We start from the raw sequence: 15,883 nt of genomic DNA on the forward strand, positions 1-15,883 counted from the left end.
AGGTGGAGTCGCAGGTAGACAGGGTAGTGAAGGCAGCATTTGGTATGTTTGCCTTTATTGTTCATAGGAGTTGGGCTGTCATGTTGCAGCTGTACAGGACATTGGTTGGGCCACTTTTAGAATACTGCATTTAATTCTGGTCTCATCGCTACTGGAAACCTGTTGTTAAACTTGAAAGGATTCAGAAAAGATTTACAAGGATGTTGCCAGAGCTGGAGGCTTTGAGCCACAAGAAGAGGAAGAATAGGCTGGGGCTATTTTCCTTGGAATGTTAGAGGCTGAGGGGTAACCTTATATAGATTTATAAAATCATGAGAGGCATGGATAGGGTGAATAGCCCAGGTTAGGGGAATCCAAAACTAGAGGGCATATGTTTAAGGTGAAAGGGAAAAGATTTAAAAGAGACCTGAGGGGCAACTTTTTCACGCAATGAATGTTGCATTATGGAATGAACTGCCAGAAGCAGTGATGGGAGCAGGTGCAATTACAACTTTTAAAAGGCATCTGGATGGGTATATGAATAGGAAGGGTTTAGAGGGATATGGGCCAAATTGCTGCCAAATGGGACTAGACCAGTTGAGATAGCAGGTCAGCATGGATGAGTTGGACCAAAGATGCTTCAATGCTGTATAACTCAATTACTCTTTAAGCCTTTAGTCGTCTGCTCTCTGACACACACTGGATTAAATTCATGATTCTGAAAAGACTGATCGAGTTACTTATTATGCCCATTCACAAAAAGAGATTAACATGTATATGCTACTAATTTAAAATCCAAATGTTAAACAAAAAAATATTTTTTAAAAATTGCCTCTTTAATCACAATATGCATGTAAATATTTTAATTATTAGGTAGACAAGGATGGCATTATGCAATTTAAATGCTACTGAAAACAGCTTAATTGTGCCATTCTAATGCTATTGAATAAAGCCTAAAATATTATTGTACATCACAAATAATATAAACTAGACTAAGCCCAATGACTTTTCAAGGTAGACTCATGCAATGATAGAATCCTGTTTTTAGTTGGTTTTCATTAATTTTAGTTTTGTTTAATACTGCTGTTATATTTCAGGTGCTCCTCAGTAAAACATCACAGCAATATCACAGTGCATCAAGGGAAACAGACTGATGGCCAAAGTATGCACACTTCTTGTACTTCCTCATAGAAAAGGAACCTTTGTTTTGCAGTAAGGTAATTGCACGACAGTAGAGTACAAGCAGATCAGTGATAATACGGGAAAGCTATAGAGTACTGCTGCAGGTGATGTTCAGTCCTGGAACTGAAAGCTGGAAACTGAAAATTTAACATGCACTGACCATAGCTAAAGGTCTGCACAAAATCAAAATATCTGTGCTATCTATAGAATTTCCTAAAGTTGATATACACCATTCTGGCTGGCTGAAACAATGGCAATGGACCAGACCAACAAATGCTGCTTCTAGTCAAAACAATTTTTTAAAAATTCAATTGAAAAATGTACATACTGTAATCAAAATTCTCTGCCTTCAAGAATTAAAAAAAGGAACTTTTAAAAAAAAATATCTAAAGTACTACAGATTAAAACTAAATTGAAAGATGAAACTACACTATTTCTGAAATAATCTTAAAATTACTCTTATGCTACATAAAGCTCTAATTTGAAAATGTACATTTCAACAGGAATATTTAACTTTTAAAGGCAGTATCTCACTGTATACTTTTTTCTTACAATTGCTTTTGCCATTTTATCATTCAAACTTTGTTCACAAAGAGATGTGTGCACACAAAGATTGTAACTGTCTGCCCAAATATAAAAAGCTCATTAGCAGCACAAATGTTAACAAATTTGTGTTTGAGAAAAAGTGTTATGAAAAATGTTTAATTCATTTGACTGAAATTTCCAACAATCCACCAAATGTTACAAGATGCAACTAATGAAGTTTTCTTCAACAAAAATCCTCATTCTCTTTGGTTTTCTTCAGATTTTGGTTTATTGAAAGCCTATGGAACAAACAAGCATTAATGGTTCAACTCCAGAGTTTTAAAAATAGTAATCCACATAATCAAACACTTTGGTGAAGTAATCAAAAACACTATATTACTCCATTTACTTTTTCTGAGATTTTCAACGATTTTTTTAATCACTCAAGTAAATGGGATACGGAAAGATTCACACAAGAAACTCATTATGTACATTAGGAAGCTCTTCCAGGAAAAATGAACCTTTTATCATGACTTCAAATTCTTCTACATTACAATATTTGACATAAATTACACTACTACAGTAATAACAAAACACTTGTTTAAATTTGAAGTTGGAGATAAAGTCTTTAAAAAAAAACAAAGCTCATGTTATACAAATTCGGTTAAAATAAAAAATCTCAATTTTAGAACAGTGTTATTTCAATCACACTGCACATGACAGAAATTGTCCACAAAACCAATAATTCAACTCTTGCTTAGGAACGCACCGCATTCTTTCTTCCAGCAAATTCTGATAATTCATTAAAATTGTGGATTGATTTTAGTTATTATCTATTCTCCAGGAATGGGCTGACTTTGTTGCCCTGAGCTGGTGTTGGGTGCCTTAGCCATGCGAATAGGCTTAGCAGAGCTAGGTTTGTATTATTTCTGGGAAGCATTTGAGAACAGGCGATTCAATGGAGATATACACAATACAAAAAGCTGGATTGCATTGTGTGGACCAATTATTTTAACTCTGTGTGAGGGAACACTGGGGTCATGCTTATAGATTATGCAAGGAATTTAGTTGGCTGCTGAACATCAAACCTATCAACAGAACTCCACAGGATGTGGCAAACTCTCTCTTGTATAACTTAGAGAGATCTGGACCTGTTTCTGACTGGTGTGGAGATCATCTTATACATGGTTGGTATTCTGTACAATCAATCAATCAAGGTGAACATGGACCCTGGGACTAATCTCAAATTTTTAAATTTTGGTCTCAAATTGGCTTGGGTTTTTCATTGATTTTTACCATTCCTATGAACAAGATTCTTTTATTTTCTAAACTCAGCATTCATCTTTGCAGGAAATCACAGTCACTGCAAAGCACAATTTATCAAAACAACATTTGCTGTTGTGAGAAACGAAGCTCACTGCCAAATAATTTTAGTCAGAGTCAAATTCCGAAGCAGTCTTTATTCATACATTCAGGCAAGTCTGGGTGACCACAAAGTAGGCACACTTCTGAATAATATTATTGCACATTTATACAGTTTTCTATGAGCCTCTCTGTACCTCCCCTTTTACCTCACGTGACAGTTGTATTGCTTTGTGCAGCTGCTAATCTAATCGGCTTACCACATCTGTCTGTGGCCTGTTGTGAGCGTGCAACCCTCCTTGATAGCTGAGTCTTATTACTTTTGCTGATGCAACACTGGATCTCATCACTTCTGCACACTGAGTCTTTATGACTTCTGCAGAAGCAACACTTAGACACATTTTCCACACTGTCAATTGTATTATACAGTTATTCATATTAGACCAGACTTATTGAAAATAAAGTCAGTATAAACTCCATTTGTCCATACAGAAATATTAATTTTCACAACTCTAACACTAAAGTGGTTTCCGAATTAAATAACGTTGTTCTCAAGTAGAATCTATAAACATGCCAATTATTATGAACCCAAATTATATTATTACTGGACTTGATTGCTCCCAGAATGAAATCTGGCTTTTGTTTTTTTTTTATTTTTATTTTTAAAAACAAAATGACATTCACTGAATGTCAAGCACACAATGTTGCAGGCTTGGTTTAAGATTATTATTCAAAGAAATGAAGAAAAGTAGAATAAACCAAACTATTTGAATGTGTTAAACGTAAAGATTGAAAAACATGGTTAAACGCAAGAGCACTCAAGTACAGTAGTCATAGCAGAGACGGCTATACGGGCTTAACCTAAACGTGGCTTCAATTCCCAATCTTGAGAACCAGCCTCTTCCTCAAGTCTATATAACTTCACTTAGACTTTCATTGAAACCCTAGGAGAAAGTGAGGACTGCAGATGCTGGAGACCGGAGTTGAAAAATGTGGTGCTGGAAAAAACAGAGCAGGCCAGATAGGTAAGACCACAATTTCCCCTCCAACGTGGTCGATGATGCTCTCCACCGCATCTCCTCCACTTCCCGCACCTCCATCCTTGAACCCCGCCCCTCCAATCGCCACCAGGACAGAACCCCATGGTCCTCACCTACCACCCCACCAACCTCCAGATACATTGTATCATCCTCCGTCATTTCCACCACCTCCAAACAGACCCAACCACCAGGGATATATTCCCCTTCCCACCCAAATCAGCGTTCCGGAGAGGCGACTCCCTCGTCAGGTCCGCACCCCCCACCAACCCAACCTCCACTCCCGGCACCTTCCCCTGCAACCCCAAGAAGTGCAAAACCTGCGCCCACACCTCCCCCCTCACCTCCCTCCAAGGCTCCAATGGATCCTTCCATATCTGTCGCAAATTCACCTGCACCTCCATGCACATCATTTACTGTACTCGTTGCACCCGATGTGGTCTCCTCTACATTGGGGAGACAGGCCGCCTACTTGCGGAACGTTTCAGGGAACACCTCTGGGACACACGCACCAACCGACCCGTGGCTGAACACTTTAACTTCCCCTCCCACTTGGCCAAGGACATGCAGGTCCCTGGCCTTCTCCATCGCCAGACCCTGACCACACGACACCTGGAGGAAGAGCGCCTCATCTTCCGCTCCAACCACACGGGATGAATGTAGATTTCTCCAGCTTCCTCATTTCCCCTCCCCCCAACTTATCTCAGTCCCAACCCCTGGATTCAGCACCGCCCTCTTGACCTGCAACCTTCTTCCTGACCTCTCCGTCCCCACCCCCTCTCCGGCCTATCACCCTCACCTCCTTCCACCTATCGTATTCTCAGCGGCCCTCCCCCAAATTCCCTCCCCCCTAACCCTTTATCTCAGCCCGCTTGGCATACCAGCCTCATTCCTGAAGAAGGGCTAATGCCCGAAACATCGATTCTCCTGCTCCTCGGATGCTGCCTGGCCTGCTGTTTTTCCAGCACCACACTTTTCAACTTTCATAGAAACCCTTCAGGATTTTAAGCAAACGTTTCTCTCAAGCTGACTCTTTTCACTGAGGTAATATTTCTCTACAGTTCTAAATTACTTTGTTTCTTCTGGATCAACTGTCACAACAGGATCTTTCTACCTGAAGCCTAATACATCACTTTTTATTAATTCATGAAACTCATCCAATGAAAATAAAATCCCATTGCTCTCCAGGAAGACTATATACATATATGCACTCAAATCACATCCTTTTTACATCACCAAATGTCAACTATAACTTAATTTGAGAAATGGTTTGATCTTCATATACCTTTCCTCCCCATTCTAGGTACAACAGCTTTTTTTTCACTTCCACAATCCTTACATTCTTTTTGGTAATACATCTGCTAACTTTCAGTCTTATATAATAAATAATCAGCAATTCATTGCATTATTTCTGAGCACTGAAGTGCTTTTAAAGTTGCCATTTTTCCAAAGGGCCAAGGTACTTTCGTGCCTATATGTACCAGCATGCACTAAGACACATTTGAGACTCTAATATCATGTTAACATCTTGAAACTACTAAAATCAGCTATTTGCTCACCAAATTTTCTCCTTTAAATTATCCTTTAATCTTACTTACGAACTCATTAAACTTTCTAATCTCCTAATATAAATGATGTAAATGAACTGAATAAATTAATTTTGCACTCATAAGATGTTATATTCCTTACATGAACATTTATTCATTTGTTTGTTTGTCAGCTTTTGTTGATTACATGTACTATACATCTACTTCTTGAATATTGTGGGAGAGAAAAATGAGCACAGGACGACTGGCTTTGGCAGCGAGAGAATGGCAAGAACACCAAATTTCAAACGAACGTAACATAGCCAGAGTTGCCATATGAACAAATCAACACCCTTTTCTCTTGTAGTACAAGTCATTACAATTTTGCAATCATGTATTTGTCTTGATGAGTCCAAAATGGAAAGATTATTTTCAGTGATATTCAAGTTCTGACCCAACATATCTATTTCTTATAAATACAATAATTGACACTTTATCATGAAAGTTTTCATCACCAAAAGGAGAGAGGACCTCTGAGCAGGAGCAGAATATTTGACAGTTTAAGCCTTCTAACACTTAATAAGATCATGAGCAATCAGACTATGCTCTCATTTCCATTTTCCAGTCTATACTCTATAAACTTTGACTCCCTTATCTATCAAAAATCCATGTAATACTGCCTTAAGTGTAAAGATTCAGACTCCATCACTGTCACACTTTAATGACCCAAGAGGGTGAAAACAAATCACGTGCCTTAAAAGGGTTGACCCCTTATTTTTAAGCTATGCCCTTTAGTTTTAGTCTCCCCTGTATGATGGAATGCTGCCAGAATCCACCTTATCTAATCCCCTGAAAATCTATTAAGATCACCTCTCATTCTTCTAAACTCCAATGGATACAGATCCAAACTGTTCAACCTTTCCTCATGAGATAACCTCACACCCAGGAATGAGTTGAAAAAGTCTTCTCTGATCCGTTTCTAAAGCAATTACATCCTTTATCAAATGAGACCAAAACTGTGCACAGCACTTGAGCTGTAGTTAAACCAATGCCCTTTACAGCAGCAGTAAAATTCCCGTTAAGCTTATACTCCATTTTCCTTGCAATCAATGACAATATCCCATCTGCCCTCCTATTCACTTGCTTTGAAAGAGCTAAGCAACTTTCCCCAAGCCTTCCCTGCACCCCTATCATTCTCCACTGTTTTTAGATTTTATTAAATTTCATTTGAACTGAATCTGCTTCCGTCGTCCTTTCTGATTGTGCAAAAAAAACTCTCAACTGACCTCTAGTTCTTTTGCCTATTACTTTAAATGTGCATTTCCTGGTTACTAATCTCTTAGCTGGCAAAAACAAATTTCCCACTCTTTACTACTAAACCCTTGCATCATTTAGGAAGCAGACAAGATCGCTAAGCCACTGCTATATAAACAGGTTACTATTTGGTCATTCCAATTGTTTTGACCTCTGTCAGTCAGACAAAGGCTTTAAAAGAAATGAAGGCAGATACCAAAAATACCAGCATTCTTGCTGCAAAAGGAGGACCTCTGCCCTGATGAGGAATAACCTAGTTTTCCTAGTTGAGTGTCACTGTCCTGTTTAGTGGCTACTTCTTATACCTCCCTGATTCTTAACTGAGCAGTTCTGTACAAGCCTCAATGAAATTAACTGCAAATGATACGTGCCCCCATCACATTTGGAAAAAGAAATAATTTCAATACCAAGCAATTAATCTCCAAGCATACACTTCCCAAGACAAAGAACTGCAGAGGCTGGAGAACCTGAAGAGAATGTCAGGGCAGAGGTGAGTGTAGCAGCCATCACTAAGAAGATGCTGAGGAACTGAGAGGTCTGAAGGTGGATAAACCATGTGTACCAGATAGACTGCACACCAGAATTCTGAGGCATTGGTGGTGATCATTCAGGAATCACTGGAGTCAGCGAGAGTCCCAGAGGACTGTAAAATGGCTAACATAATACATCTGCTTAAGGAGGGAGGGAGGCAGAAGACTATTCACATTATACATTAACGATCTTAATAACGGAATGATGGCATTATTGCCAATTTTTCAGATGACACAAAAGATAGGTGAAGGGGCAGGTAGAGTTTAGGAAGCAGGGAGGCTGCAGAAGGACTTAATAAGACAAGAGAGTGGGGAAAGAAGTGAAATAAGCCCTTCAAGAAACATCGACTCTCCTGCTCCTTGGATGCTGCCTGATCAGCTGTGCTCTTCCAGCTCCACATGTTTCGACACTGACTCTCTAGTATCTGCAGTCCTCACTTTCTCCCAGGGAGAATAGAGTCGGCTTTGGAAATCTGCAGCACAAAGGGTCTTGGGAGTCCTGTTTCAGGATTCTCTTAAGATTAATATGCAAGTTCAGTTGGCAGTCAGGAAGGCAAATGCAATGTTAGCATTAATTTCAAGAGAGCTAGAATACAAGAGCAGAGGTGTACTGCTGAAGCTGTATAAGATTGCATTTGGAACATTGCAAGTGGTTTCTAAGGAAAAATGTGTTGTTTTTGGAGGGCATCCAGAGCAGGTTTACAAGAACGATCCCAGGAATGAGGGCTTGACATATGAAGAGTGGTTGTGGACTTTGGGTCTGTACTCAATGGAGTTTAGAAGGATGGTGGGGCAGGAGGGGATTTCACTGAAATTTACAGAACATTGAGAGGCCTGGAGAGAGTGGATATGGAGAAGATGTTTCTACTAACAGGAGAGACTAGAACCCGAGTGTACAGCCACACAGTGAAGGGCCGACCCTTTAGAACAAAGATGAAGAGTGGTGCCTAGACTGGGAGGGCTGAGTTCAGGTACCACCTGCTCCAGAGGTATGATAGCATCTCTGAACCGGTTGATAAAAATACTTGTTTAATGGCACCGGAGAGTGGTGACACTGCATAACACTTTTCACTGTAATTTGTAACAAAGTACACGTGACTATAAATAAATAAACAAACAGACAAACAAACAAATAAATAAATAAAAGATAAATAAATCATCTACAATTCATTCCATTTAAGCACTCCCCCCCGCTGGATTATGATCACAAGATCATCTAAAAGCTACTAAATTGTTTGCAGCAAATTGTTCCTCCTATTCATACAAACATTAGTCCTTCTCCTATCTTTGTGCCACTTCCTCTAAGAGGAATATTTAAAAATACTTACGAAGCTTGGTTTTCACACATAGCTCAATGACTTATAAACATGTTCCAAAAACTGGCTGTCAACAGACCAATATAAAACATCCAATACTTGCTGTACTGTACATTTATGTTTAGAGAAAATGACATCCTACAAATCAACCGATTGCTATTTTACAGTTAAGGGTTAATCAAATATGGTTTAATTTCTGACATAAATGCATCTAAGTTTCTTGGAAGACTTACTTGCGCTCCCACATTTTCTATGATGGGTAACTCATTTTCATGCTTCTTTTCCTGTACTCGCTTTTTCTCAGTAACATCCAACTCGGTGACATTCATTTCTGACGGAAGCTGTGAAACTGCATCAAGAGGCCTGTCTGCTGTACCAAGTTCATCAGGAACTCTACTCTGTATATCCTCTTCACTTGCTCGTCTCACTTTGTGTAATTTACTGACAGGTAACTCAGTTGCCTTCTTATTTTGGAAATTATTACTTTTGCACTGTTCAACAATCTCTTGAGCTTGGTAAATATCAACATCTTCTGTGTCAGGATTTTCCTCTGATGGTTGTGCAATGACTTCATTCCTTGACACCAACTGGTCAGGAGTGTATCTAGCACAATGACAATCTTTATGGTTTGGTACTCTTCTTCTACGTAGATGATTGTCACCTTGCCCATTACTTGCCATCTCAGCTCTTTCCCAATTCTTTAAATCTTCCACACCCTGGAAATTTAGATCTCTTTGCCCAAAGGGATCTGCAGTTACTGCATCATGATTGGGATCTCTTCTGATGAGAGGAAAATAACTAGCATCACCTCCAGCTTGGTAATCCACATACCCTCCCCTTTGGTATAAGGTATTATCAACAGGTCCATGTACACTATATGGCACGTTATGATGTGCAATTGGAGCTTGAGGACCAACATTTGGAAGTGATCTAGATAAACCATATCGGACAACTGCATGACCACAAGAATAGCAGAATGCCTGCAAAGAGAAAAAAAAATGGTGATTATAGTAATACCTGAGACTAGCTGAATAGTAAATTATGCAAATCCTATCCCCATGATTAAAAAAAATCTGAGTGCTTCAGGAAGAATGTCACTGGTTACTAGTGGTGTGCCACAAGGATCTGTTTTGGGATCACTGCTGTTTGTCATTTTTATAAATGACTTAGATGCAGGCATAGGTGGATGGATTAGTAAATTTGCAGATGACACTAAAGTTGGTGGAGTAGTGGACAGTTTGGAAGAATGTTACAGGTTGTAGGGGGACTTGGATAAACTGCAGAATTGGGCTAAGACGTGGCAAATGGAGTTCAATGCAGCTAAATGTGAGGTGATGCACTTTGGGAAGAATAACAGGAAGGCAGAGTACTGGGTCAATGGAAAGATTCTTGGTAGTGTGGATGTGCAGAGGGATCTCAGAGTCCATGTACATAGATCCCTGAAAGTTGCCACCCAGGTGGCTAGTGCTGTTAAGGCAGCATACGGTGTGTTAGGTTTCATTGGTGGAGGGATGGCGTTCCGGAGCCGCAATATCACGCTGCAACTATACAAAACGCTAGTACGGCCGCACTTGGAATATTGTGTACAGTTCTGGTCACCATATTTTGGGAAGATGTTGAAGAATTGGAAAAGGTGCAGAGGAGATTGACCACAATGTTGCCTGGTCTGGAGGGAAGGTCTTATGAGGAAAGGCTGAGAGACTTGGGTCGGTTCTCATTGGAAAGAAGGCTAAGAGAGGATTTGATAGAGACATATATGATGATCAGAGGATTAGATAGGTAGACAGTGAAAGTCTTTTTCCTAGGATGATGATGTCAGCTTATATGTGGGGCAAAACTACAAATTGAGGGGTGATAGATTTAAGACAGATGTCAGAGGCAGGTTCTTTACTCAGAGAGTGCTAAGGTCTGGAATGCCCCACCTGCCAATGTAGTTAACTCAGCCCATTACGGAGATTTAAACAACCCTTGGATAAGCACATGAATGATCATGGGATAGCGTAGGGGGACGAGCTGAGAACAGTTCACAGGTTGGTGCAACACTGAGGGCCGAAGGGCCTGTTCTGCACTGTATTATTCAATGTTCTAAAATTAACTTGCAAAATAAGCTATTTTAATTCATTAACTTCAGGCCTGTACAGAAAATAAAACTTTCACAATAGTTTTATTGAACATAAATTAAAAAAAAAAGTGGTGGTAATATGGCTAGAACCATCAAGTGATCTGCATTCCTGTACTTTGTGTCATTGCACTTGGAAACACCAGTGGAACATTAATTAGTATGATACTAGTAACGTGAGTGCTGATTGCATAAAATATAATTTTAAATAAACACTATTCACTTTGGCATTCAGAACAGAGACTTACAACAACAGCCAATATAACTGTCAGGGTCACAGGGAACTGCCAGATCCATGGTAGGTCTTTCAGGAGATCGCGGAAAAAGTGACTGATAGGCTCCCCAATATGTTTCAGTGGTTCAGTCATCAGTGTTGTTACAGTAAGCATGAAGGCCTTAAAAAGAAGGCAAATCACATTATTTGGCATTTCAAGTAAAATCATTACATTGCTGATCCAAAATTATTTGTTTTTACCTTGGTTGGGGGAACCTCCAAAATTGGATCCACTAACAGAGCCTCGTAGTACAATTCACAAGGGTCTTTCTGTAATGTCCAAGTTTGCCTGAACCACTCTGTTGGAGAAGAATCTGACTGTTAAAGGGCTTGTGAATTAAAAAAAGCTTATTCTTCCATGAGTTACAAAAAAGCTATTTATGCAGAATTTACAATTTTTTTCCAAAATGGAGGCATAGTGGTAATGTCAATGGATCCAGAGGGCCAGGAGTCAGGAGTTCAAATCCTACCATGTCAATTGATGGAATTTAAGTTCAAATAATATTACTAGAATTGAAAACTAGTCTCCGCAATGGTGACCATGAAACTTTCATCGACTGTTGTAAAAATGCATGCAGTAGACTAATAATGTCGCTTAAGGAAGCATCTCTCCCATTTACATCTGGTCTGGCCTGTGTGTGAATTTAGGCCGACACAACATGGCTGAGTGTCCTCTGAAATGGCCTAGTCATTCAGTTCAAAAACAATTAGGGATAGGCAAAAGATTTGGCCCTTGCCAGAATGGGGTGGCATGGTGGCTCAGTGGTTAACACTGCTGCCTCACAGCATCAGGGATCTGGGTTCAATTCCAGCCTCCAGTGACTGTCTATGTGGAGTTTGCACATTCTGTGTCTGCATGAGTTTGCCACGGGTGTTCCAGCTTCCTGCCATACTCCAAAGATGTGCAGGATAGGTGGATTGATATGCTAAATTGCCGGTAGGGATTTATAGGCTAGGAGAATTAACCATGGTAAATGGAACTACAGGGCTAGGGTTAGGGAGTTCATCTAGGGCCAGATGAGATGCTCTTTGGAGGGTTGCTGCAGACACCATGGGCTGAATGGCCTCTTTCTGCAATGTATGGATTCTAATGATTCTATGAATGCCCACATCCCAGAAAAGAATAAGTTATTACCTTGTATTGCAAGCCAAGTTTGCTTAACCTATACTGTTATAGTTCTAATTGGAAAACTTACTTTATCTACCATCAGAAATAAGACACCTGTGAGTGGAAGGAAAATCTCTAGTTGGGCATATGAAGCAAAACTCGGTGCTCTGGAGATATTTTTCTACAAGTCTGTGATAGGTCTGAGCAACTTGGAGGTGGTGAGGACTGCAGATGCTGAAAAATCAGAATCGATAAAATGTGAAGCTGGAGAAAACATAGATGAAGGCTCCTGCCTGAAACGTCAATTCTCCTGCTCTTCTGATGCTGCTTAACCTGCTGTGCTTTTTCCAGCTCCACATTTTATCGACTATAATAGGTTTGACCCTTTCAGACTGGAGTTAATTAAACAGTAGCAAGCAAAAGGTCACTGAGATACCAAATCTTCATTACATGCTTCAACTCAAGATTTGAAATGATGTTTAATACAGTGCCATAAAAAATTTTTAAAAATCAAACACGCAAGTGTCAAATAAAATAGACCAATGTGCCCTTCCAAATATGTTTATGTTATATGTACAAGGCTGCAACTCCTGTGCTGAATTTCATCTAGCATCTAATTTTGCTAACATATTTATGCTTCTGAAATCCATTAACAACTTCCTCAGATTTCTACATTTTCAAATTTTGCTTCATTTGTAAGTTTTGACATTATGCTCTCTGAAAACAAATCTACGCCACCAATATAACGGAAAAGAAATTTGAGGCGCGGTGGGAATTGAGAGAGGGTGTTGATCAGTGAGGTTAAATTTATAATTCACACTCCTGTTCAAAATTAACATAGATAAACCTGACAATTAACAGACAGTCAATGTAACATCAATGGTGAAGAAACTTTTAAAAGTCAGTAATTAAGCAATCTCAAAAATGTGTTAACAAAAGAAAATCAGCACTGATTTGCTGAACACTAATGGAGTTCAACCAAACTACACAAATTTTTCAATTAAGTAATGGTGATAGTTCATGACAGCTGTGTGGTTAATGCTGATTTGAAAAGTTTGTGGTTTTTTTGAGCTCATACCTGTCCAGTTAGTATGAACACTTGTGCCTTTGGCATGCATGCAGTTACTTGAAAGGAGAGCAGCCTCGAGACCGATTATGTATCTCTCCATAGTAAATAGCAAATATGATAGAATTTTACATCAGTCTTTTAGATGTACATCATACAAGCTAACTATCATGAAATCTTGCTGTAAGCCCATTTGCCTGAGAAATGTGGAGTTAACAAATAATTTTGTGTATTACCATAATTTTCCCCATTAAACATAATATTAGCTCTCAGTTGGATAGACCTAGCACTTCTACCTGATTATGTTATCTTTTCACTACAATTTGGCTGAAAATCGACACAACTGGTACAAATTGAAAAAAGATTAACAGAATTGCATTTTACTATTTGTGTTTCTGCAAATTTTTTTTATTAGTTTGCTCGAAGCAAATTAGGCATTTTAAAAAAAAAACATTATTTTATAAATAATGTCCAATTGCGCTGCCCCAAGGCATATTTTGCAAACAGCAACACACAAATAAATGGAAGAAGAAAGTTGGGCAAATAAAATTTTTCAAAATGGGTGAAATTTATGCCATAAGTGATCACTGTAACCAAGCTAAAAATCTGTATCTGGATAATTGGGCTTGTAGCATATTATGTTAAAAGCACCACTGCCCTAACTGACTTCCATTGGACAAAGGATCAGCAATATTTATGCTGATTCCTGTGATGGATTTAGTAATAATGGAAGGAACATTTGCTACAATTCCTGAATTTACTTATTTGTTGACATTGGTCATTGATGTAAAAAAACTTCATTTGTACCTTTTACAATATTGGCCAATGAAAGCTGTAGAATTGATTTTTATACATTTTTTGCTGCCTTATCTCCTGTGAGAAAGTCACCCATGGGCTACTGCCACAAGTTGTCAGAATTCTCCAGTTCCTGATCAAAAACATAGAACAGCACAGCACAGGCTCTTCGGCCCACGATGTTGTGCCGAACAATTATCTTGATCTAAGATCAACCTAACTTACACACCCCTCAATTTATTGCCATCCATGTGCTTGACCATCAGTCGCTTAAATGTCTCTAATGTCTCTGACTCCACTATCACCGCAAGCGGTGCATTCTACGCACCCACCACTGTGTAAAGAACCTACCTCTGACATCTCCCCTATACCTTCCTCCAATCACCTTAAGATTATTACACCACTGATCTCTGCGTAATCGGCAAACTTACTATCCCATCTTCCACTTATTCATCCAAGTCATTTATAAAAACTACAAAGAGCTGAGGCCCAAGAACAGATCCCTGTGGGACACCACTGGTCACCGACTGCCAGGCGGATAAATTTACCTTCCTGGCAACCCCCGGTCCTTGCTCTCACTGCTCCTGTTGCTGCTATAAAAATGGAGGCCGCCGATCCCACTAATAAGAGGGCTGGATTTAGAAAATCAGATCGAGACTGCTTTGTTATTATATATTTCCAATGATTCAGACTATGCCCCCCTCTGACATCATGAGATGTTTGCACGTGCACACCTTCAATTGCAGATCAGTCTACTAAGGCATTTAATTTTGGTGCTTTAAGCTTTTCAAGTTCTCCTGGTTGCTCCCCGTTGTATAATATTGCATTGTCAAACATCAGCTCTGCCCAATGATCAGTTAGCTCAGCATCAACCTTTTTTGGTACAATTCACCTCATCCTGGAACCTATTCATGGTGTCAAATGCCATGAAAGACAAGCTCATTTGTTTAAACTGGTGTGGCTCCAATTCTGGCTTGACTGGGTGTCAGTACCAAATGTTTCTTCACCTCAGCTGAATCAGTTCCACATGCCTGATCAAATTATTCCTCAACAAAACTTTAAACAGTAAACTAAATCAGACAGCGACCAATACAAACTATAACCAAACAAACATAATTACTGACAATTTTAACATTTTACAACGTGATACAATAAAATGAAACCAAAGTACTTTTCCAGTGCTACATCTGTTTGATAAATAGTGCTTGCTATTTTAATAATGCTAAAAAGTTTGTATTTTACAAGGCCAACGCTTCGGAGCATTTGATTTATTTAAATATTAGCATTCTCAGCAACTCCTACTCACCAAGCAGGCTCCCTTTCCAATCCATGTTCTGTACCCCTGTACACATGGGTTTATCAAGTTGTAACTTGGCAAAATTAGCTTGTCGCTTAGCAAAAGCTGTCTGTAAAGAAAAATTACATCTTATAAATTGAAGGTTTGCATTACAAAAATTGTTGTAAAGTTGCACATTCAGCACATTGTATTTTTGAAAGCCCCGAAACTCTGCAGTTAAGGCAAGCCAATACGTTGCTATATGGAAGTATACTATACTTCCATATAGCCCTCCTCCTACTGCCCCCTTGACCATGACCCCACCCCCCACGACCAAACCATCATCTCCCAGACCGTTCATAACCTCATCACCTCGGGGGATCTCCCATCCACCGCCTCCAACCTCATAGTCCCACAACCCCGCACCGCCCGCTTCGACCTCCTGCCCAAAATCCACAAACCTGACTGCCCCGG

The 15,883-nt window shown here is 39.5% G+C and overlaps 1 protein-coding gene across 5 annotated transcripts in view; it reads right to left on the minus strand.

Annotated features, from left to right (window-relative positions):
* Positions 1-1,847: 1,847 nt before the first annotated feature.
* The window catches only part of clcc1 (chloride channel CLIC-like 1), a 51,120-nt gene continuing 37,084 nt past the window's right edge, over positions 1,848-15,883 (minus strand). For 4 of the 5 annotated variants that reach the window (XM_043699730.1, XM_043699726.1, XM_043699727.1 and 1 more), the window contains 4 exons: positions 15,440-15,539; positions 11,366-11,463; positions 11,139-11,285; positions 8,059-9,751 (listed from right to left, as the gene is read on the minus strand). In XM_043699730.1, the coding sequence (XP_043555665.1) occupies positions 8,939-9,751; positions 11,139-11,285; positions 11,366-11,463; positions 15,440-15,539 (1,158 nt within the window). In that variant the 3' untranslated portion in view covers positions 8,059-8,938. Of the gene's footprint in view, positions 1,986-8,058; positions 9,752-11,138; positions 11,286-11,365; positions 11,464-15,439; positions 15,540-15,883 lie in introns of those variants that run through there. The other variant, XM_043699729.1, reaches the window with a different exon arrangement.

This window comes from Chiloscyllium plagiosum, chromosome 11 (genome assembly GCF_004010195.1).
Source record: "Chiloscyllium plagiosum isolate BGI_BamShark_2017 chromosome 11, ASM401019v2, whole genome shotgun sequence".
Classification (NCBI taxonomy): Eukaryota; Metazoa; Chordata; class Chondrichthyes; order Orectolobiformes; family Hemiscylliidae; genus Chiloscyllium; species Chiloscyllium plagiosum.